The 25,513-nt window shown below is 41.1% G+C and overlaps 1 protein-coding gene across 3 annotated transcripts in view; it reads left to right on the top strand.

The window, feature by feature from the left end:
* LOC135093170 (uncharacterized) overlaps window positions 1-25,276 on the top strand; it is a 56,790-nt gene extending 31,514 nt beyond the window's left edge. For all 3 annotated transcript variants that reach the window (XM_063992127.1, XM_063992109.1, XM_063992119.1), the window contains exons 6-7: window positions 8,757-8,954; window positions 24,959-25,276. In XM_063992127.1, the coding sequence (XP_063848197.1) occupies window positions 8,757-8,954; window positions 24,959-25,258 (498 nt within the window). In that variant the 3' untranslated portion in view covers window positions 25,259-25,276. The remainder of the gene's footprint in view (window positions 1-8,756; window positions 8,955-24,958) is intronic.
* The last annotated feature ends 237 nt before the right edge of the window (window positions 25,277-25,513 follow it).

Genomic DNA, 25,513 nt, shown 5'->3' with positions numbered 1-25,513 from the left:
CACTGATGATAGCACCCTGCACTTTTCATGTCTTTTCCTAAATGTCCAACCCTTCAGGAAGTAAATATTTTATGCAGGGAAGCCACAGGATGCCTAACTTCTGATCTCTCTAAAATTTCTGATTGGGACAGAGCAAACTTGGTATTGTTCAATGCCTCAAAAACTCAGTTCCTCTATCTATCAACTCTACACAACCTTCCAGACAACTATCCCCTCTTTTTTAATGACACTCAACTGTCCCAGTCTTCTATACTGAACATCCTCAGTCTGTCCTTTTTCTTATAATCTAAACTGAAACTTCACATCTCATCTCTAGCTAAAACAACTTCTGTGAAATTACTCGTTCTGAGATGTCTCCGCCAGTTTTTCTCACCTTTCCAGCTGCTAACTCTGTACAAGGGCCTTATCCATCAATGTATAGAATATGCTTCACGTGTCTGGGGGGATTCTACTCATACTGCTCTTTTAGACAGAGTGGAATCAAAAGCTTTTTGTCTCATCAACTCTTCTCTAACTGGCTGTCTTCAGCCTCTTTCTCTTTGCTGCAATGTTGCATCTCTTGCTATCTTCTGCTATTTTCATGTTGACTGTTCTTCTGATCTTGCTAACTGCACACTTCCTTTCCTCCTGCAGCCTTGGTGCACAAGACTTTCTTCTTTCTTTCATCCCTGTTTTGTCCAACTCTCTAATAGAAGAGTTAGCCAGTATTCTCAGTCATTCATCCCATTCTCTGGTAAACTCTGCAACTCCTTGCCTGATTCTGTATATCCACTTCCTATGACTTGAATTCATTCAAGAGGGAGGTTTCAAGACACTTATCCTTCAATATTTGACTACCGCTTTGGACCCTATTTGGGGGCTGGCATCTCAGTAGGCTTTTTTATTATTATTATTATTATTATTATTATTATTATTATTATTATTATTATTATTATTATTATTATTGGATTTTTGTTGCCCTTGGCAGGTGTCCCTCCTACATAAAAAAAAAAAAAAACATAAACTATATATACATTATATGCATAAAGCATTGCAGGTTAATAAATAAGTGTAATAAATATACCTTTACACTGGCTACATAATATATCCATATAACAATACATGCTAACAAGCTTTGTCTGCAAATGAATTGAAAATATATCTCTGCTTGATATATATATATATATATATATATATATATATATATATATATATATATATATATATATATATATATATATATATATATATATATATATATATATATATATATATATATATATATATATATATATATATATATATATATATATATATATATATATATATATATATATATATATATATATATATATATATATATATATATATATATATATATATATATATATATATATATATATATATATATATATATATATATATATATATATATAGAGAGAGAGAGAGAGAGAGAGAGAGAGAGAGAGAGAGAGAGAGAGAGAGAGAGAGAGAGAGATTATTGTAAATTGGTAATTTTCTAGAATAGTAGAATGATTGTGCATGATAGAAGCAAATGGAGAGCAGTTGTTTGTGCATGAAGAATAATGCAGCCCTGCTATCTCCGAGGGAGGTGCCTCACATCAATAGTCTCGCATAGGTATGAGACAATCGGGTGTGGTAGGGAAGGGTACTTGGTATGAAGGAGCCTTGTTCCGGACCAAACTCCATGCTGTGTTACTGATCCCCTTAAAGTGAAGGCAGGAGTATTTCTCTTTTCTGTTGGGGGCCAAGGGGCTAAGAGGGTGGTGTGAATGTGAAAGTTATGTGCCTTGTCTTAGCTCTCCCTACTTTTGGGAGAGACAGCCTTGGTATATGTATTATTATTATTATTCTTATATTATTATTATTATTATTATTATTATTATTATTATTATTATTATTATTATTATTATTATTATTATTATTATTATTATTATTATTACTATTATTATTATTATTGTTATGTGCCTTGTCTTAGCTCTCCCCACTTTTGGGAGCGACAGCCTTGGTATATGTATTATTATTATTATTCTTTATTATTATTATTATTATTATTATTATTATTATTATTATTATTGTTATTATTATTATTATTATTATTATCATGTTGTTATTGCTAATACAAGATAGATGAGCAGCCCTCGCAGTACTGCACAATTCTCCACCATTTTATGGTTAATATTGTATATTTTCTATTTTCATATTCCAGTATTCATGAAACATTGCTATGGTGTGAATTATTTTCATGAACCACAAATGCAAGATGTTCCAAGATGTGGCAAGCTGACATTTAATATGTAAAGAGTGATCGTTTAGCTTTCGAAATAACCATTTTATAGTAAAGGGTTATAGGAAAGGGGCAGGTGATTCTCACAATTCCTTTGACTTTGTGTAACATAAAGTAGGGTACGTGATATCAGACTTAATCCGTTCCAGTGTAGTTTTTGTTATGGCAAATGTGTGTTTTGATGACTGAAGAATTTATGGAAAAAAAAAAATACAAAAAATGCATGAAAACGAGCACATTTGCACTCTTAAGTTTGAGATAACACAACAAATATATACAGTACCCTCCTGAGTTTCATGCCTAGTCCTAAATTACCATCTTGAGTTTCACATATTATCGTCCTGAGTTTTGCTCTGCTTTGACAAGTATGGGTCACATTTACCTACTGTTGGCATCGTGCATATACATACAGTAAGTACCACCCAAGTTAGAGTCTCTCTCTCTCTCTCTCTCTCTCTCTCTCTCTCTCTCTCTCTCTCTCTCTCTCTCTCTCTCTCTCTCTCTCTCTCTCTCTCTCTCTCTCTCTCTCTCTCTCTCTCTCTCTCTCTCTCTCTCTCTCTCTCTCTCACTGTGAAAGTGTTAAAGTAAGAACAAACCTAAGGACTGTTAAGTAGAATGAGACTGATTGAGAATAAAAATGGAATTATGTGTCCTGTATCTCTAACAGATAAGGGGAAGGGGAGGTGACAAGGAGGGAGGGAAAAGGGAGGAAGGGATAGGCAGCAGATAGATGACCAGTGGCTCACACAGCTGGTTAGTTAGTCTTGCAAAGTTTAGTTTGTTATTCCGATTAAACTTTCATTAAAATTTCAGTGCTTGCACGAATGGCAAGTTTGTCTTGTTAGTTTTGGTCATGACATCATTTAGCTTTTGAAATAACCATTTTATATAGTAAAGGGTTATAGCAAAGGGGCAGGTGATTCTTACAATTCCTTTGACTTTGTGTAACATAAAGTAGGGTATGCGATATCAGACTTAATTTGTTCCAGTGCAATTTTTTGTTATGGCAAATGTGTCATGAAATTCCAATTTAATTTTTATTAAAATTCCAGTGTTCGCACCAGTGGCCAGTTTGTTATGGCAGTTTTGGTTCGTTATTCTGATTAGATGTTTGTTAAAATTTTGCAGCATCGTTGAGGTTGTACATTATATATATATATATATATATATATATATATATATATATATATATATATATATATATATATATATATATATATATATATATATATATATATATATATATATATATATATATATATATATATATATATATATATATATATATATATATATATATATATATATATATATATATATGTGTGTGTGTGTGTGTGTGTGTGTGTGTGTAAACTATGACTCCTGGAAGGCCCGGGATGGTGTCATGCCGTGACTACCCAAGTGACGTGAAAACCCTCCTTGAGACTTAGTTACTGGGGAAGTGTGCCTCTTAGTGGCGCCCGCTGGTAACGTAGGAACAAGCCTGCTGGGGCAGGATTGGGCCTACGGCTAAAGTGCTTCCCCACGAGATGAATGTGAGGCAGGGAGTTGGACAATATTCCATCCTCCCTTATCAGACGTTCATAGAGTAATGGCGTTCTGCCAAACTTCGGAGCCCAGAACAGCTTCACTGATCCGGAGTCCTTCTGCTCCTTCGAGTTCTCTATCTTGTTGGGGTGGGGGCTGTCAGGGTGATTTGCCGCGTCGGTGGGCCAAACCCACTTACCCTCAACATCGGTAGTCTGGTGTTTCCAGGATGATGGCCCGCTGGTGGGGAGGTAGCACTCTTCCTGCCTTCAAATACCAGCAGGTTAATGGCTTTGATAATGAGGTACACAGTGCGGATGCAGTACCAGTCCCCCCTGGGTCTGAGGGGCGGGCATAGAGCTTCTGTGTTAGTCCTGAGGACCAAGGGCGTCCTAGCAGGGTTCGTAGTCTGCAAACCGGTGTTTCGTGCTGCGGCGGGCCTAGTAAAGCAGGTAGCCAACCGCCTGGTCTTTGAAAAAAATTAATTACTGGAAAACACATAAAGGAAAGAAACATTGATTCATACTCAGCTTGTGTGATAACTGATGCTTTTCAGGAGAGGGAAGGAGGGAGGTTGTGCCTGTGGATAAATCATTTAGCCTCTTCCTTTTTTTTTCTTTTTTATGTTGGAAGGACACTGGCCAAGGGCAACAAATATCTAATAAAAAAAATGCCAGTCCCATACAAGGGTCAAAGCAGTGGTCAAAAATTGATGAATAAGTGTCTTGAAACCTCCCTCTTGCAGGAATTCAAGTCATAGGAAGGTGGAAATACAGAAGCAGGCAGGGAGTTCCAGAGTTTACCAGAGAAAGGGATGAATGATTGAGAATACTGGTTAACTCTTGCGCTAGAGAGGTGGACAGAATAGGGGTGAGAGAAAGGAGAAAGTCTTGTGCAGCGAGGCCGTGGAAGGAGGGGAGGCATGCAGTTAGCAAGATCAGAAGAGCAGTTAGCATGAAAATAGCGGTAGAAGACAGCTAGATATGCAACATTGCGGCGGTGAGAGAGAGGCTGAAGACAGTCAGAGGAGAGGAGTTGATGAGACGAAAAGCTTTTGATTTCACCCTGTCTAGAAGAGCGGTATGAGTGGAACCCCCCAGACAAGTGAAGCATACTCCATACATGGACGGATAAGGCCCTTGTACAGAGTTAGCAGCAGGGGGCTGAGAAAAACTGGCGGAGACGTCTCAGAACACCTAACTTCAAAGAAGCTGTTTTAGCTAGAGATGAGATGTGAAGTTTCCAGTTCAGATTATAAGTAAAGGACAGACCGAGGATGTTCAGTGTAGAAGAGGGGGACAGTTGAGTGTCATTGAAGAAGAGGGGATAGTTGTCTGGAAGGTTCTGTAGAGTTGATAGATGGAGGAATTGAGTTTTTGAGGCATTGAACAATACCAAGTTTGCTCTGCCCCAATCAGAAATTTTTGAAAGATCAGAATTCAAGCGTTCTGTGGCTTCCCTGCGTGATATGTTTACCTCCTGAAGGGTTGGATGTCTATGAAAAGACGTGGAAAAGTGCAGGGTGGTATCATCAGCGTAGGAGTGGATAGGACAAGAAGTTTGGTTTAGAAAATCATTAATGAATAATAAGAAGAGAGTGGGTGACAGGACAGAACCCTGAGGAACACCACTGTTAATAGATTTAGGAGAAGAACAGTGACTGTCTACCACAGCAGCAATAGAACGGTCAGAAAGGAAACTTGAGATGAAGTTACAGAGAGAAGGATAGAAACCGTAGGAGGGTAGTTTGGAAATCAAAGCTTTGTGCCAGACTCTATCAGCTTGAGTTTCACCAAAATCTCTAAAAGAGGATGACCAAGACTCAGTAAGGAAAGCCAGAAGATCACCGGTAGAACGGCCTTGACAGAACCCATACTGGCGATCAGATAGAAGGTTGTGAAGTGATAGATGTTTAAGAATCTTCCTGTTGAGGATAGATTCAAAAATTTAGATAGGCAGGAAATTAAAGCAATAGGACGGTAGTTTGAGGGATTAGAACTGTCACCCTTTTTAGGAATAGGTTGAATGTAGGCAAACTTCCAGCAAGAAGGAAAGGTAGATTTTGACAGAGACAGCTGAAAGAGTTTGACTAGGCAAGGTGCAAGCATGGAGGCACAGTTTCGGAGAACAATAGGAGGGACCCCATCAGGACCATAAGCCTTCCGAGGGTTTAGGCCAGCGAGGGCATGGAAAACATCATTGCGAAGAATTTTAATACGTGGCATGAAGTAGTCAGAGGGTGGAGGAGAGGGAGGAACAAGCCCAGAATCGTCCAAGGTAGAGTTTTTAGCAAAGGTTTGAGTGAAGAGTTCAGCTTTAGAAATAGATGTGATAGCAGTGGTGCCATCTGGTTGAAAGAGAGGAGGGAAAGAAGAAGCAAAGTTATTGGAGATATTTTTGGCTAGATGCCAGAAATCACGAGGGGAGTTAGATCTTGAAAGGTTTTGACATTTTCTGTTAATGAAGGAGTTTTTGGCTAGTTGGAGAACAGACTTGGCATGGTTCTGGGCAGAAATATAAAGTGCATGAGATTTTGGTGATGGAAGGCTTAAGTACCTTTTGTGGGCCACCTCTCTATGATGTATAGCACGAGAACAAGCTGTGTTAAACCAATGTTTAGAAGGTTTAGGACGAGAAAAAGAGTGAGGAATGTACGCCTCCATGCCAGACACTATCACCTCTGTTATGCGCTCAGCACACAAAGACAGGTCTCTGACACGGAAGCAGTAGTCATTCCAAGGAAAATCAGCAAAATACCTCCTCAGGTCCCCCCTACTAGCAAAGGCAAAACGTCAGAGGCACCTTCGCTTAGGGGGATCCTGAGGAGGGATTGGAGCGATAGGACAAGATAAAGATATGAGATTGTGATTGGAGGAGCCCAACGGAGAAGAAAGGGTGACAGCATAAGCAGAAGGATTAGAGGTCAGGAAAAGGTCAAGAATGTTGGGCGTATCTCCAAGACGGTCAGAAATACGAGTAGGGTGTTGCACCAATTGCTCTAGGTCATGGAGGATAGCAAAGTTGTGGGCTAGTTCACCAGGATGGTCAGTGAAGGGAGAGGAAAGCCAAAGCTGGTGGTGAACATTGAAGTCTCCAAGAATGGAGATCTCTGGAAAAGGGAAGAGGGTCAGAATGTGCTCCACTTTGGAAGTTAAGTAGTCAAAGAATTTCTTATAATCAGAGGAGTTAAGTGAGAGGTATACAGCACAGATAAATTTAGTATGAGAGTGACTCTGTATTCGTAGCCAGATGGTGGAAAACTTGGAAGATTCAAGAGCGTGGGCACAAGACCAGGTTAAGTCATTGCGCACATAAACGCACCATCCAGCTTTGGATCGAAAATGAGGATAGAGAAAGTAGGAGGGAACAGAAAAGTGGCTACTGTCAGTTGCCTCAGACACCTGAATTTCAGTGAGGAAAAGAAGATGAGGTTTAGAGGAGGAGAGGTGGTGTTCTACAGATTGAAAATTAGATCTTAGACCGCGAATGTTGCAGAAGTTAATGAAGAAAAAGTTGAGGGGGGTGTCAAGACACCTAGGGTCGATGACAGAAAGGCAGTCCGACCTGGGGACATTTATGGTCCCCTCCCCAGATGGGGACTCCGAGGCTGGTGTAGGAGTCGCCATGATGATTTTAAAATTTTTGAGTGAAGGGTGTGTGTGTTATTAGGTGCTTGTAGTTTTGTGTGGAGGAAGAGAGTTGTCTTTAGAGGGCAGGCTGTGACTGCCCCCTTGTGTTGTGAGACACAAAGGGAAACGTTCAGTGAGGTCACAGCTGGGTTTAATGATAAGTTCACAGCACCCCCTGAACTGTGCTTGAGACCTCACTGGGAGTAATTATCGTTTCAGCAGGTGTCTACTGCCTCCTAGGCACAGACAGACACATATCCTCATTTATGAGGAGGATGGGGAACAAGGGGCATCCAGGAGGTGAGTTGGAAACTGATGAACAAATCAGTTTTCAAAGGAAGTGTCATGAAGTTTTAAATCTCCCTTTTTATAGCATCTAGTAATGGTGAATAGGTTGTTAAGAGGAGGCAGACTATGTGATGTGTCACAGTATTAAATACATCCAGAGTTTGGTGTAACTTCCAAAAGTATAACAAAAGTTGCAATAAAATATGTCCTGATTATCAATGTATTAGTTTTATGACACCTTTGTGAGTCTGAATGTCTACCAATCATTTTGTAGCCAAATATGATGATATAACATAAAAATAACAAAGTTATGGTTGTTGGAAGTTTGCAAACTTTGAGTGCATTCTCTTGAAATTTTTAGTTTGGTGTGAGCGGCCCTTGTGATGCTTGGCGCCTCATGTTTTTTACAAACACTTTATACAGTATTAAATAAAGTAGATTGAAATAATGATGAATGTTGCAGTGTTGCTTCTCACTCCACCCTTCCTACTTCTCAGTATCATCAACACAGCTACCAGTGCCATGTCATCATCACACACACTACTCTCCTGTTTCCATTTTATCACTACTGCAGGAAACAGTTTACTTAGTATTTACTGTCAATTTTTACAAAAAAACATGGCAAAGTGTCTTGGAGGGCCATGGTAAAAATATCACAAGAGGGAAACTATTATATATACATTTGCTTAGACAAGTTTTTCCCCAATAGATAGTACCAGCTATATTTATTTATTTATTAAAACTTGTGTTTTTGGACATAATTGATTCAGCCAATTAGATGGAAGTGGACAGAACCTACACTTTACATTTTAGTCCAGAAAAATAAATAAATAAAATAAAATAAAATAAAATAACTTCATGGGAGGGCTGAAATATTTTCATTAATTATGGCTCCTTTTTGTATAGGTATGTATCATGGAAGTTCATAATCATAACTGTATTACTTTCAATTCATAGCTGTTTAAGGAAAACTGGCCTAGACAGAGAGAGAGAGAGAGAACGTCTAATTATTTTCCCTTTTACAGGATGCCATCAAAGACTTGGAAGGAGAGGATGGCCAGAAGGAAGATCCACCAGATCCCTTTGAGGAGGCCCTTAGAATTGCTACCTCCCAGCCACCACAAGGAGTGGATATTAATGATGCCACTTTTGTACTCCCATCTGATCTGCCAACCATGAGAGGAGATGTACTGGGAGTAAACGCAATTAAATTATACAACATGGTGTGTTGAGCTCCCAGGTCTACCATTACTTGTGTCCACTGGCCTCCCACTCTTACTACTGTGCTTTCTGTCCTCCCCCACTCTCTCTCTCTCTCTCTCTCTCTCTCTCTCTCTCTCTCTCTCTCTCTCTCTCTCTCTCTCTCTCTCTCTCTCTCTCTCTCTCTCTCTCTCTCTCTCTCTCTCTCTCTCTCTCTCTCTCTCTCTCTCTCTCTCTCTCTCTCTCTCTCTCTCTTATTATTATTACATAATATACAATTTGTTTATGTGGAGGATCATATGAGTTAAAGGAGATATTTATGTACCCCCTATCCAAAACCACTCAACTGTCTAATTTAAGATCTTACATTTATTGTACAAGTGTCACTATCATTTGCGAGGCTGAGCCTCTACACCATATTAAAGCGTCACTGTCACTCATGAGGCATAACCTCTGCTATACACTGCTAAAATGTCACTGTCACTCATGAGGCTGAACCTTTACTATGTACACCCATGTGTACACGCATTTCACTAAACCACTGGCTCACTAACACTGAATTTCTGGCCTCCACACACTGCAACACTAAGGTTGTCTGGGCACTTGTCTGCAGCCATAAATTTATTCCACTACTGCACATAGTTTTGTTTGAGTTGTCTTTTGAGGATGGGTGGAGTGAGACCATGGATTAGCCAGGGCTAAGGATGCCATAGAGACAGCTCTACTGAGCACCTCAGCACAGTGTGGTGGCAAGCAGAGTTCCAGCAGGTGGGATGTCCATTGTTCTTGCACCTTGTAGAGGGTGGTGAGGCCTGCCATGTTCCTGCAGTGCTGCAGACTGTGCAGGCCTACCTGCTGCTCAGAAAGCCATTCTGCACTCCACTGAATCTTGTCCAGGACAGTGAGGTGGGAGGGCACTGCTCCACCCCAGGTGAGGCAGGAAAGCTCAAGAGAGGAGCAGATCTTGGCTTTGTATAGCAGCTCCTGTACCCTGCTGTTCAGGATTCCAAACATCCTTTAGAGGCAGGCCAGCTTCCCTGCTGCTGACCTGGCAAGTTGAGTGATGTGTGCCTGGTGAGTCGGCTTGCTGTCAGATGTGACTCCCAGGATCTGCAGCTCCTGTTGAGGTGTCAGTTGCACCCCATTGAAGGTGGGGTGGATGTCAGGAGCTGACCTGGACACCACGAGCAGCTGTTTTGGATGGTGAAGGTGACCTGCCATCTGCATCCTCAGTCCTCCAGGCAGTGTGGTGTGGCACTCAGGTGGGCGTCACAACTTGATTCTTCTCCTGCTGAGAAGGGTAGTGACAAGATGATGTCATTGGCATAGGCACGGGTGCTCAGAAGAAGGTTCAGCATGTCATTGACATACACGTTTGAGAGTAATGGGTCTAGCAGACTGCCTTGTAGAACACCTGTGCCTATTTTCACTGGGGAAGACTCTCTCTCTCTCTCTCTCTCTCTCTCTCTCTCTCTCTCTCTCTCTCTCTCTCTCTCTCTCTCTCTCTCTCTCTCTCTCTCTCTCTCTCTCTCTCTCTCTCTCTCTCTCTCTCTCTCTCTCTCTCTCTCTCTCTCTCTCTCTCTCTCTCTCTCTCTCTCTCTCTCTCTCTCTCTCTCTCTCTCTCTCTCTCTCTCTCTCTCTCTCTCTCTCTCTGTGTGTGTGTGTGTGTGTGTGTGTGTGTGTGTGTGTGTGTGTGTGTGTGTGTGTGTGTGTGTGTGTGTGTGTGTTCTGGATGGGTTTTGATCCTTTTTTTTTGTTTGGATTTGACATCTATAGTTATGGGATGTTTAGAGCGACAGAGGGGCAGTGGGCTCTGGGGCACGGGCAAGGCAGTGTGGAGAGAGAGAGAGAGAGAGAGAGAGAGAGAGAGAGAGAGAGAGAGAGAGAGAGAGAGAGAGAGAGGTTGTCTGTGTTAGTCATAAGATTGTTTCATGCTGGCCAGTGGTCTCTGCTTTGTGTGCTAATTGGTTTTTCCTTTTATGTATTAATTGGCTTTATTTATTTTGTCATTGGTTTTCCATCTTTTGTGTTTAATTGGTTTTTACTTCTTTTATGTGTTCAGTGTTTTTTTTTATGTGTTCAGTGTTTTTTTACAAGCTCTGATTCATGTTAAGTGGTTTTCTGTTAATGAGTCATTGATTATATTTTTCCTGTCTTCTGTTGTCTTGCTTTAGTTGATTTGTGTTAACTATCTCTCTCTCTCTCTCTCTCTCTCTCTCTCTCTCTCTCTCTCTCTCTCTCTCTCTCTCTCTCTCTCTCTCTCTCTCTCTCTCTCTCTCTCTCTCTCTCTCTCTCTCTCTCTCTCTCTCTCTCTCTCTCTCTCTCTCTCTCTCTCTCTCTCTCTCTCTCTGTGTATATATAACTTAAAAGAAAGTTCACTTACACAATTTGTGCAAAAACCTGACATGTGATAACTGTGTCCTTGACCTCGTGCTTGCTATGAATGATGAAAGATAGTAGAAATTGTGAATGTCGGCAAGGAGTTTAGTAACAGTGACCACCATGCAATCACCTTAATTATAAATTTCATGGCTAATGAGTCAAATATAAGCAAAGAAAAAGTCCTTGAATTACAGAAGAGCAAATTTCTGTAAACTCAAATCAGTGCTCAACTAAATGGACTGGAGTCACCTACTTACCACCACAGATACTAATGCTCACTGTAAATTTTTTGTGGATAGATACTTAAAAGCAGTGCAAGAATGCGTACCCGTGAAAAATCATCGTCCCACTAAAAATGTCAAGCCTAAGTAGATGGAACGCACAAAATAGCTGAATGCTTGCGTGCCAAGAGGGATGTCCATAACAGATTAAAATCCTTCAGTAATAATGAAGAACACACTAAATTCGTTGAACTAAGATGTAAAGCAAAGAGGTTAATCAAACACAGTAAAAGGTCCACTGAGTTACATGTAAGCAAGAGTAAAACGAACCTGAATGAATTTTATAGCTGTATCAGACAAAAGAGATTGATTACTTCAACTATTGGACCCAAATTGGACGCAAATGGATATCACACCAACAACGAGGAGCAAAATTAGTAACATTCTAAACACCTTCCTTTGCCTCAACATTTACAGCAGAAGACCCCAGCAACATCCCTATGGTGCCAGCAGTCCAAATTAATAACAACAATATCCTACAAGCACCTAATAATACACGCACACACCTTCACTGAAAAAAATTCAAAATTATCATGGCAACCTCCTACACCAGCCTCTGAGGACCCCATCTGGGGAGGGGACCACAAATATCCCCAGGTCAGACTGCTGTTCTGATAACGACCCTAAGTGTTTTGACACCCCCCCTCAACTTTTTCTTCATTAACTTTTGCAACATTCGCAATCTCACATCTAATTTTCAATTTGTAGAACACCACCTCTCCTCTTCTAAACCTCATCTTCTCTTCCTCACTGAAACTCGGGTGTCTGAGGCAACTGACAGTAGGCCCTTTTCTGTTCCCTCCTACTTTCTCTATCCTCTATTTCAATCCAAAGCTGGATGTTGTGTTTATGTGCGCAATGACTATAACCTGCTCTCGTGCCCACGCTTTTGAATCTTACAAGTATTCCACCATCTGGCTACGAGTACAGAGTCACTCTCAAACTAATTTTATCTATGCTGGATACCTATCACCTAACTCCTCTGACTATAAGAAATTTTTTGACTTCTTAACTTCAAAAGTGGAGCACAATCTAACTCTCTTCCCTTTTGCAGAGATCTCCATTCTTGGAAACTTCAATGTTCACAACCAGCTTTGGCTTTCCTCTCCCTTCACTGACCCATCCTGGTGAACTAGCCCTCAAACTTTGCTATCCTCCACGACCTAAAGCAATTAGTGCAACATCCTACTTGTACGAGTATTCCATCTTGGATCTTCTTGACCATCTTGGATCTTCTTGACCTTTTCCTGACCTCTAATCCTTCTGCTTATACTGTCACCCTGTCTTCTCTGTTGGGCTCCTCCAATCACAATCTCATATCTGTATCTTGTCCTGTTGCTCCAGTCCTTCCGTAGGATCCTCCTAAGTGAAGGTGCCTCTGGCGTTTTGCCTCTACTAATTCGGGGGACTTGAGGAGGTATTTTGCTGATTTTCCTTGGAATGACTACTGCTTCCATGTCAAAGACCCGTCTTTGTGTGTCAAGCACATAACAGAGGTGATAGTGTCTGGCATAGAGGTGTACATTCCTCACTCATTTTCTCGACCTAAATCTTCCAAACCTTTGTTTAACACAGCTTGTTCTCGTGCTATACATGATTAAGAGGTGGCCCACAAAAAGTATTTAATACCTACCATCACCAGAATACTCGTACACTTTATGTTTCTGCCTGGAACCATGCCAAGTCTGTTCTCCAACTAGCCAAAAACTCCTTCATTAATAGAAAGTGTCAGAATCTTTCAAAATCTAACCCCTTTCGTGACTTCTGGCATCTAGCCAAAAATATCTCTGATAACTTTGCTTCTTCTTTCCCTCCTTTATTTCAACCAGATGGCACCACTGCATTCCACATTTATCTCTAAAGCTAAACACTCTTCGCTCAGACCTTTGCTAAAAACTATCTTGGATGATTCAGGGCTTGTTCCTCCCTATCTTCCATCCTCTTACTACTTCATGCTACGTATAAAAATTCTTCGCAATGATGTTTTCCATGCCCTTGCTGGCCTAAAACCTCGTAAGGCATACGGACCTGATGGGGTCCTTCCTATTGTTCTCCAAAACTGTGCCTCCATGTTTGCAACCTTGCCTGGTCAAACTCTTTCAATTCTGTCTGTCAACATCTACCTTTCCTTCTTGCTGGAAATTAACCTACATTCAGCCTGTTCCTGAAAATTGTGACTTCTAATCTCTCAGACTACCATCCTATTGCTTAAATTTCCTGCCTGTCTAAAGTTTTTGAATCTATCCTCAACAGGAAGATTCTTAAACATTCATCACTTCACATCTGATCGGCAGTATGGGTTCCGTCAAGGCCGCTCTACTGGTGATCTGGCTTATCCTTACTGAGTCTTGGTCATCCTCTTTTAGAGATTTTGGTGAAACTTTTGCTATAGCCTTGGATATATCAAAAGTTTTTTGATAGAATCTGGCACAAACCTTTGATTTCCAAACTACTCTCCTATGGCTTCTTGGCTTCTATCCTTCTCTCTGTAACTTCATCTCAAGTTTCCTTTCTGACCGTTCTGTTGCTGCTGTGGTAGACGGTCACTGTTCTTCTCCTAATTCTATTAACAGTGGTGTTCCTCAGGGTTCTGTCCTGTCACCCACTCTCTTCTTATTATTCATCAATGACCTTCTAAACCAAACTTCTTGTCCTATCCACTCCTATGCTGATGATACCACCCTGCACTTTTCCTCGTCTTTTCATAGACGTCCAACACTTTCAGGTAAGTAAACATTTCACACAGGGAAGCCACAGAATGCCTGACTTCAGATTTTTCTAAAATTTCTGATTGGGGCAGAACAAACTTGGTATTGTTCAATGTCTCAAAAACTCAATTGCTGCATCTACCAACTTGACAACCTTCCAGACATCTATCCCCTCTTCTTCAGCGATACTCAACTGTCCCCCTCTTCTACACTGAACATCCTCGGTCTGTCCTTTACTTATAATCTGAAACTGGGAACTTCACATCTCATCTCTAGCTAAAACAACTTCTTTGAAGTTTAGGCATTCTGATATGTCTCCGCCAGTTTTTCTCATCCCCCGAGCTGCTAACTCTGAACAAGGGCCTTATCCATCCATGTAAGGTAGTATGCTTCACATGTCTGAGGGGTTCCACTCATACTGCTCTTTTAGACAGGGTGGAATCAAAAACTTTTTCATCTTATCAACTCCTCTCCTCTAACTGACTGTCTTCAGCCTCTCTCTCATTGCCGCAGTGTTGCATCTCTATCTGTCTTCTACCACTATTTTTCTTGCTAACTGTTCTTCTAATCTTACTAACTGCATGCCTCCCCTCCTCCCATAGCCTCACTGCACAACACTGTCTTCTTTCTCTCACCCCTATTCTGTCCACCTCTCTAATGCAAGCATTAACCAGTATTCTCAATCATTCATCCTTTTCTCTGGTAAACTCTGGAATTCCCTGCCTGCTTCTGTATTTCCACCTTCCTATGATTTGAATTCCTTCAAGAGGGAGTATTCAAGACACTTATCCTTCAATTTTTGACTACCCTCTTTGGACCCTTTCATGGGACTGGCATCTCAGTGGGCTTTTTTCTTTTTTTTATTGGATTTTTGTTGCCCTTGGCCACGTGTCCCTCCTACATAATAAAAAAAAAAGCATCAATATAACAAAGTGGTGTCAAAATACCATCGATAAACTTAAAGTTAGCAAGTCACCTGGCCTGACACAATCTCTCCCCGCATCTTAAAAGAAGCGAAGGTCTGAATTAGTTAAACCATTAACCATATTGTTCAATAAATCCTTGCAGTCCAGTACAATGCCTGATGAATGGAAGCTTGCTAATGTAACTCCGATTTTCAAAAAAAGGCAATAAATCTTTACCATGTAATTACCGACTAATTAGCTCAACTTCATTAGTATGCAAAATGCTTATAACACTTATTATTTAATAAGAGATAAACTTGTTTAATCTCGTAGAAGAAATAACTTACTTAAAAATACTCAATACGGCTTCTGCAACAAATGGTCTTGTTTGACAAACCTCTTAGACTTCTTCTATGATATTCTGAACCATCATGATAAGAATAAATTGGTAGACATAATATATCTTGATTTTCAAAAGATCTTCGACAAAGTCCCCCACAAATGTTTGCTGATGAAACTAAAATCACGTGGTATCGAAGGCAATGTGTTGCGATGCGTTGAAAACTGGCTAAACAACCATAAACAAAGAGTAGTAATAAATGGAAAAGTATCTAAGTGGACTAATGTAACCAGCAGGGTGCCACAGGGTTCAGTCTTAGGACCTGTTCTCTTCCTTGTTTATATTAATGACACACATGAAGGTGTTACCAGTATGATATCGAAGTTTGCTGATGACACCAAAATAGCCAATTCCGTAGTCTCTAATGAGCAAGTAATAGAAATGCAGAAAAATCTAGACAAATTGACAGAGTGGGGACAAACCTGACAAATTAATTTTAATGCAGATAAGTGCAAAGTGATTCACATAGGGTATAGAAATGAGAAAGCAAAATATATTTTAAATGGTACTCAACTTAAAAATGATGACAATGGAAATTATTTAGGAGTGACAATATCGAGTAGCTTAAAACCTAGCCAACAATGTTCACAAGTTGTAAAGAAAGTGAATAAAGTAATTGGGTTAATCGGCAGATCTCTTGAATATAGATCTAAGGATACAATCCTCACTTTGTATAACTCTTTAGTCCATCCCCATATGGAATATTGCATTCCAGCATGGTGCCCCTATTACCAGAAGGACATTGATAAATTAGGAAGAGTTCACTGTAGAGTAACAAAAATGATACCAAGCCAAAGAAACAAATCATGCAAAGAGCATCATTCAACTCTCATGAATCAAAAAATTATTTTTTCCATTGAGTAGTAAATCTATGGAGTGGGCTTCCTCGAGACGTGATAGACTGCAACACCATTGAGACTTTTAAATGATGTCTTGATAAATATCTTGCCTGATTAACTTTCTTGCCCTCAGGAAATGGGGACACCTCATTTCATCTATTTTCTTTCCTATAAAATTTCCTTCAGGTTTTATCTTCTCTAATCCCGTAAGGTATTTCTTTCAGGTCTGTTTTTCTGTAAGGCTTATGCTAGAGGGCGTGGAGGGTGGGAAGAGAGCCTTTTGTTTTCCTGCCCTTTTTTTCTACTATCATCTTAGTAGTCTTAGGTCAGGTTACCTCATGAGGAAGGCAAGGTTTGTTGTGGCCTGTTTTTCTGTGTACCGTATCTCTCTCTCTCTCTCTCTCTCTCTCTCTCTCTCTCTCTCTCTCTCTCTCTCTCTCTCTCTCTCTCTCTCTCTCTCTCTCTCTCTCTCTCTCTCTCTCTCTCCTCTCTCTCTCTCTCTCTCTCTCTCTCTCTCTCTCTCTCTCTCAATCTTGAGCACAAATTTGATTCACATGTTTTTACTCATAAAGCAACCCAATTCATCTTCCATTTAGCACACTGTCTTCTTGATAACTTTCAATTACTATATGATCAAAACGTCTCTTCTGGTATGCTTAGCAACTTTATTTCTGTAAACCTTTTGCTTCCTGTACTCTTATACAACAGTATGAAAGCTGCTAGCCTCAAGGTACAATATCTTGCCCCTAGCATATATTAAACAATCTAGCAAAATTCTAAGCAGGCAACTTACCAACCAGCTTAAAAGTACATGTTACATTTACAAGTAAATAATTACCAGTAACATGTACTTAATGTTCTTGTGTCATGCTTTGCTTAGGAGCATCATGAAAACACTGAAAAACTTACCTGAAGGTGAGATAAATTCAGCCATGAAAGGCTTTCACTGGATATCAGTCCTTTGTCAGGACACTCATTGAAATATGATGAGTCTGACACATTTACCAATCACACCAAGATAATCACCAAGGCCTCAGTGAATTTCAGTTGGTTTTGTCATTACCTGGCTTTCCCCTCAGTTTTGGTGTCAGTTTCCCTATACTAAAACAGACTCCCTATTCACATATTCCTTTCTTGCTTATTCCAGCACTATGCTTCTGCTAATACCTCTTTCACACATGTATGTCTTTACACTCTTTTGTTATGCTTCAAGTAGTCTTCCTCTCTTATTAACACCTTCAGCTTTACACATATACACTTTCTTCACAAACCCTACTCTTGATCCATGTAATGTGGACATATTGTCATGGATCAGGTTTACCAAACACTTACCACTGATCACATGTACTTCCTGGGTCAGTCTCCAGGTAGACAAGGATAGAACACTAAAAAAAAAAGCACAGTTATCTTTTGATGAGGTATATTTACATACAATACATACAACAATGAAGGCCTGACTAACTACGGGTAATGCCTGTGGTGCGTGAGTGGCACACAGGAATTGTCTGTCCCATAGACACCACGACATGCCCACATGGGCAGTGAACAAGAAAGGACAAAGTTACATTAAAAGCTGGTGTTATGCTTTGATTCAAGAGCACTGAGGTAGTAAACTGCTATTGCACACTGTATTATTCTAGGTGAACACTCAACAAAGAGTGTTGAGCCACATGGTCACCAGGCAGCTGGATATACAAAGAACAATGAGCACATGGTCTTCAGGCAGCTGGATATGGCTATGGGGCTGAATTTACCATGTTAGTACTCACCATAGGACATCCCTTGGTGTACTCACTCCTCCAGACTGCTTTGATGAAGGGCAGCTTCATCATTCAGAGCTTGAGGCGTGCTGCAGCACCATGCTGCCTCTCTGCAGGCTAGTTTGGGAAGTAGATATGGGGCATGTCTCACTAGCTGGGTGACCCCCTCACCTTTGACCACATGCATAGACTCCGCCCACCTGCATGCGGGGCAGAGGGTACTCTCCTGTTTGGTTCCGCAGAAAACTATGTCCTCCATCCTCATTTTTTACATTTGATCCCTCTCCAACTGTTCTCATAGCTTCTCACAATCTTTCACCCACCAAGTTTTCCTGAGGCACTCTATAGCTGCCCAAAGGCAGCTAAAGGATTTTAGACCGACACGGTGATGCGAATTGTTTATTGCATTCGGTCAGACCTGAAGACATACATGATAAACATAAGATGTGCCTAGTACTACTAACCACTACATACTGTATCAACATAATGCATCACTAATCATGGATTATGTTAATTAGGGAAATCAACCCCTCGTAATACAGATGTGGAAGTCACATGTTTGGGATCTTACGGAGGCCTGTCACCAAGCAACACCTGTGTCTGTATTACAGTGATCCGATCTTTCCTGGAGTATCACACCCAAACTCAGTGGAGGTACAAAGGGATCTGTTCCTCTGGGCTTTGTCCCTGCTGGCCCTTGGTGCCTCACACCTGCCCATCTTACCCTTAGGTTAGCAATAGTTCCCGAGTGATCCATCTGTGTCTTATCTACCCTACGTGCCATATCATCAACTTTACTACGTAAACACGACCCTCACTACCTCTCTACAGCTAAGCTCTCCACAGCTAGTTCCTCTCACACAACTTCACTACTGCAATTAACTACTATAATGAATTCAGTTTCCTTAATCTCTACTCTAATTAACTCAGTTTCCTTAGTGTTACCCAATGCTCCATATTAGTCTCTCACCACCAGCCTCACAGGGCTTTTTGAGGCAACACAGTTGGTGATTATACTTAATATACTAGTTCACTTTAACTCTCATGACACAGAACATATTATTTAGCATACACTTGTTCAACAACTTCTTTTACCTGCTTGGCGGTAACACTCCCCCCCTGTTGGGCTTCGCCGGAAATTCACAATATACGTAATAAACTCATGTAGTCCCAGTGTCATCCAACAGAGTTCGTAACTTGTGGCCCCTTTCTCAGCAGTGAAGGGGTTAGAGTTGTGCACACGATCTTTCTCCATAGGAGGGGGCAGACAAGTCTCTTCACCTGATCAACTGATTAACAATTCAATGTGACCAATACCTGAACTAGACAATGGCACATGGTGGGTGAGCAATTACATTAAATGAGTGTAAAAAACCCTGACATTTATGTTATAGTGCAAGCTGTGGGGAAAAACTCCGTAATGTAGTCACACACCACTGCCGATGGACCATCATGTGCAGAATTGACTGACAATATCTTCAGCTACATGGTGGTCACTGGAAATCAGTTAGTAAAGCTTGGGCATGTTTCCATCTCCACCTATACGTTTAATTTACGACAGGTTTCATCCACATCTCTAGTCAAGAACGAGTTTCATACCCTCAGCATCACATCAGTTTTCAGCAGTTCATCGTGGTTCTCTGTTCATTACCACCATGTTAGTTCTAAGGCCAATGCACATAGCGACATAACTGTGAGCGCAGAATTTCAAAAGGCAATGATGAATGGGTCAGCTTTCAAAGATGTCAGGATCTCTGGTGGTCTTTCTTATTACGATGTGCTCCTCCTGGTGAGGCTCCCGTGACTTGGTGTCACGTGCAAGCATTGAAGAATCCTTGTCCTCCATCTGGTCTACTACGTCCGGTTCAGCTCCGAGAGTTAACAGTCCTTCCAAAGTGACCTTGCTTCCTCTCATGTCCATGCAAGTTATCTGAGTCCAAGATGTTCGCTCCCCTTGCTTGAGTGCCGTTGCAGGCAGCCAATGATACTGTCTCACCTCTGTAAATACACAAACCATATAAGCACAAATCACTCCCTGGTAGTGTCTAGCCTCTGCAAGCACACAAGCTCACCCTCTGGTGGCGTCTAGCCTATGCAAGCCTACAAATGCACTATCTGGTGGTGTCTGATTCCTGCAAGCACATAAGCTCACTTCTGGATGGTGTTTGGTCTCTACAAGCACAAACTTCCTGCACCCTGCTGGTGTCTAGTCTCTGCAAGTACATAAACTCCCGGCACCCTGCTGGTGGTGTCTAGTCTCTGCAAGCACGCAAATTCCTGCTGGTGTCTGGTCTCTGCAAGCACATAAACTCCCTGCACCCTGCTGGTGTCTAGTCTCTGCAAGCACATAAACTCATTCCCCGATGGTCTAGTCTCTGCAAGTACATAAATTCCTGCTGGTGTCTAGTCTCTGCAAGCACATAAACTCCTTGCACCCTGCTGGTGTTTAGTCTCTGCAAGCACAAACTCCCTGCACCCTGTTGGTGTCTAGTCTGCAAGCACATAAATTCCTGCTGTTGTCTAGTCTCTGCAAGTGCATAAATTCCTGCTGGTGTCTACTCTCTGCAAGCACATAAACTCATTCCCTGATGGTCTAGTTTCTGCAAGCACCAAGCACACAAACTCATTTCCTGATGGTGTCTAGTCTCTGCAAGCACCAAGCACACAAACTCATTTCCTAATGGTGTCCAGTCTCTGCTAGTACCAAGCACACAAACTCATTCCCTGATGGTGCCTGATCCCTGCAAGCACACAAGCTTGTTCTCTGGTGGGAGCCTCTGCAAGCATACAAACTTGTTCTCTGGTAGTAGCCTCTGCAAGCATACAGACTCCTCCTCTAGTGGTAGCCTCTGCAAGCACACTCACAGACTCGTTCTCAAGTGGTAGCCTCTGCAAGCACACAGACTCGTTCTCATGGTAGCCTCTGCAAGCACACAGACTCGTTCTCTCATGGTAGCCTCTGCAAGCACACAGACTCGTTCTCTTGTGGTAGCCTCTTCAAGCACACCAACTCATTCTTTCGTGGACTGGTGTCCCTTAAGGAATGACTGAAGGACTGACTGAAGAACTGATGTCCCTTAAGGACTGACTGAAGGACTGCTGTCCCTTAAGGACTGACTGAAGGACTGGCGTCCATTAAGGACTGACTGAAGGACCAGTGTCCATTAAGGACTGACTGAAGGACTGGTGTCCCTTAAGGACTGGCTGGTGGCATCACTTCTTTTGACGTCAAGACAGATGCCTTGATTGTTGTCCACAATCTGATGTATACTCATCACACTGTGTGTGATGTTCACCATACTTACACACACACACCCGCACGCAAATTACCTCTCTCCCTTCTTGGCTGAGCCACATGCGCCAGACACACCTGGCCGCCCAGAGTGAGGGCACTGTGTCAGTCTCCTTTCCGGGCAACACACACACAAACACACTCACTGCCCATCCTTGAGGCAGGATGGAAGTGCCCTGCACGCCACTCACCAACCCCTGGCAGTGCACACACTTGTCACTTGGTCCCTGTGGAAAGAGAAGGGCACTGCGTGCGCCTCTCACCTGCCCTTAGGCAACGCACACATAAACACACTCTCGCTACCCACCCTTGAGGCAGGACGAATGGGCCTCGCCCTCTGCTCACCCATCCTTGGCACACACACACACACACACACACACACACACACACACACACACACACACACACACACACACACACACACACACACACACACACACACACACACTTGGTGATCTGCCCTGGGGAGGATGCCCACCCCGTGTGTCACTCCTCTGCTCCGTCCTCTGGGAAGACGAACTGCACTGATCCCTTCTGGAGGCCCGCTGGCATCTCCCTTCTTCATATTAGTCTCTCACCACCAGCCTCACAGGATTCTGTAAGGCGACAGAACTGGCAATTACTAGTTCACTTTAACTTTTATAACACAGAACATGTTACTTAGCATGTGCTTGTTCAGCATCAACTTCTTTCACCCGTTCAGTGGTCCTTCACCTGCTTGGCGGTAACACACCCATTTATGTGATTTTCTAGATTTCCTCTTCATTTCTCGTGTCATGCATTTGCAAGTCCATGCCTACCTAACTAACCTTTCTTTTTTTTTTTTACCTATTTATTTATTTTTTTTTACTGCACATGCTAACCTAGTTTCTTGTCACTCACTCATGTGCCTCTTTCCTTTTTCATATTGTTGAGGATATACAACAATCTTTTCCTTATTTCTCTTTTATCACATTTTTCACTCACCTCACTCCATTTCAATTCATCCAGTCATTCATTCCCAAATCTTTCGTGTGTATCTCCTGCACTCTTGCCACATCTATGCTTCCCTTCCTAACACCTCCTATGCCCTCTCTTCTCTTCCCAGCTGCACTAATTCTATTAATGTTAATTAGCCAATTCTCAGTGGTGTGTCATTGGGGTTGAAAATGCCTATCAGTGTCACTTTTACTTTTTCTCTTACTTCCACTGGGCAAATGCAAAAAATTTCACTAATTGCAACAGAAATTCAAGAAATATGAAAAGTTTATTCATAATTGGTATAATAGTTATTTTTATTGCAGTATAAAAGAAAATCATCAGTATCGCAGTTTTTTTTTATCAGTTCAGGTATTCATTATGGGCTGACTTGCTGGTGATCACCAGAGGCCGCATTAACAAAGATTCTTAACTATAGAGGTTTGACTCAGCCCAACACATGCTTAGAGCTGTGCTTAGTCTAGGTCTTAAATTTAAGACGGATCTGGAGTCTGTTTAACTAAGAGTTATGCTTAAGACTAAGTTAACCAAACAAAGATGGCCAACCGTGTAGCCCGAGCCCGCCATCTCAAGAATTATCAACCCCGTAAGAATGTTCTTAATGACCTGAGTGACTCTGAACTGTTGGACATATATAGGATAAAACTGCAGGAGTGTTATTTGTGACATATTTGGTGGGAGATGCCTTGGAGAGCCCCACAAGAAGGAGTGATGCACTGACGTTAGTAATTAAAGTAATAATAATTACAGAGTTTTTTCTAGCCAATGGGAAATGCACCTCTGTAGCATTCCTGTGTCCTGTTGTTGAAATGTCTCATTTTCCTTATTAGTAATAGAGTCTCATGCAGCTTTTTTGTGCTGCTAAATGAATGAAGCCCTTCAGGCTACATCTTCCCTCATAATACTAAACTAGATGAGGAAGGAAAGTCTCGCCATCAGTCCAGCTGGGTTTCCTCTATTGGCCTTTTCAGCTTTAGGAGTCATCATCTTCATACTAAAGAAAAAGGACAGGAAAGGAGGCACTGCTGAGTGGGAGTGGCTGGGCAATGCTGGCTCAAGGACATAAAACACTGATACAAAATACACATGCCTTGCACAAGATCTAATTTGTTTGTTAATAAACACAAGTTTATGGGGTCATGTCCTTACAAAATCAATGACAAATTATAATTTTTTGTTATTTAATCCAAAAAATGTAAAAAGATTGCACTATTAACTCAAAATAGAGAAATATATGATTTTACTGTTTTGCTCTTTCACCATTTCATACTGGGACTTAGCAGTTTGTTTCAGACCACTTAAAAGATAACTGCAAGTCTAAGCAGAAGGCTGAGACGATCTCTGAGAATCTTTGTTAATATGGCCCCAGACAACTGAGACAGTGATATACGAGTACAATCAATACCTCAAATGTATTACTAGTGATCAAATACCATCATCGTCAAGTGCAAAACTAAGCCTAAAAATAAATTTCCCAACAGGTGTTTTTGTACATTTTTGTGAAAAAGGATGGATGGACAAAGACTGTGTAAAATTACATGTGGTATAATCAGTTTTCCTAAAGATAAACTTGCCTTGTGCTGCCTGTGTGTGTCAGCCTGTTGGCCGCAGTCTTATTATGTTTTTTTCTGATTAGATACATTGACATTCTTGAAATTTTTCCTCAGTATATGGACTTTGTCCCTATATAACATTGCAAGCTGAAGAGATTCATCTTACTAGTTTGCTTTCCTTTGCTGCTTAGCTTGGGGTTCCATGTCTTGAAGACCTTTATATAGCTCCTTCAGCTTTGGGGAAAAACTGGGGAATATTTGCACAGCCTCCTGCTTTGCCCGTTCATAAACAGTACCAGCAGAATGTTGTAGCTGTACTACATTAAATTTTGTTTACACACTTTTTAACAGGGAAAACATTTCAGCCCTTTTTCTCAAAATGGATTCCTATTTTACTATGCCTAACTTCCCCAAAAGGTTGTTGTTTATTTGCAAAGGTATTTTGCGTAAAATTTTAAAGTCATTGTTTTTGTATCCGACATATAGGGCAACTCACTTTTTTGTGTCTTTTTAGGATTTACTTTAATTGTATAACTTAAATGGATAAAGTAAATTTATATAGAGAGGAAAAAATAGCATTCATCTCAAGCTGATGATACATTCCAAACCCAAGATAATGTGCATAGTATTTAGCCAATTTCCCACATTTCTTGTTCTTTGCTTGATGATGGCTGCTGGTCTGATAATGCACAAATGACAAAGATATTTTTCCAGCTGATTGTATTTTATGTATATAAAATTGAGTTGATTCATAAATCTGGCAGTTTTCCAAACCATAGCAAACACCCCCACAAAGTTCTAAGTGAATTTCAGTTGGGTTTGACTGTCCTGTCACTATTATTGAGCAGCCAACCTTGGAAAGTCAAGCAAACCTAACATTATTAATTTGTGTAGAATATGACATGTAATCCTGTGATATTTATTTACAGATTCATCAGAGCATGAAGAGAGCAAGAGCAGAACATAGGAGAGAGGCTGAGATAGGTTCTCAGGGCAACCTCTTAGACCATCACCCACAAGAATCTATGAGTCTTGTCAGTAACAGTGGGAAGCAGGCAATTCAAAAATGGGCCAGCCAGTACAGGCAAATGCAGAAGGAGACACGCAAGAAAAATAAAGAAGCTGCCTTACTCAGCTATCCTGGAGATCTCTCCTATCAGGACTTGCCAGAGCAGGATATGGAGGTAGAGTGGGTAGAGGAGGAAGATTATACTGATCAGTTTGAATAAAAGTTGGTATGAAAAATTGATGGATTGTTTACATTGTTCTATTTTTCCTTAAGATATTTTTAATTGAGTTGCTAGTTGCTTTATTCGTGAAAAATGCTGTGATGTATGAAAAAACAAATCTGACATGTGGAGAGACTAGAAAGATAGGGCTTTAATGTTTTGTTGGCTGTGGTACTGATCTGCTTAGGAGAATTTAGAGAGGCCACTGGGAACATGGAACTGTTCATGAGGTATCACCCAAATATCTGAAGAAAA

This window comes from Scylla paramamosain, chromosome 3 (assembly GCF_035594125.1).
Source record: "Scylla paramamosain isolate STU-SP2022 chromosome 3, ASM3559412v1, whole genome shotgun sequence".
NCBI classification, from domain to species: domain Eukaryota; kingdom Metazoa; phylum Arthropoda; class Malacostraca; order Decapoda; family Portunidae; genus Scylla; species Scylla paramamosain.
The sequence above is the reverse complement of the archived record's forward strand: the minus strand, read 5'-3'. Positions and strand labels throughout refer to the sequence as shown.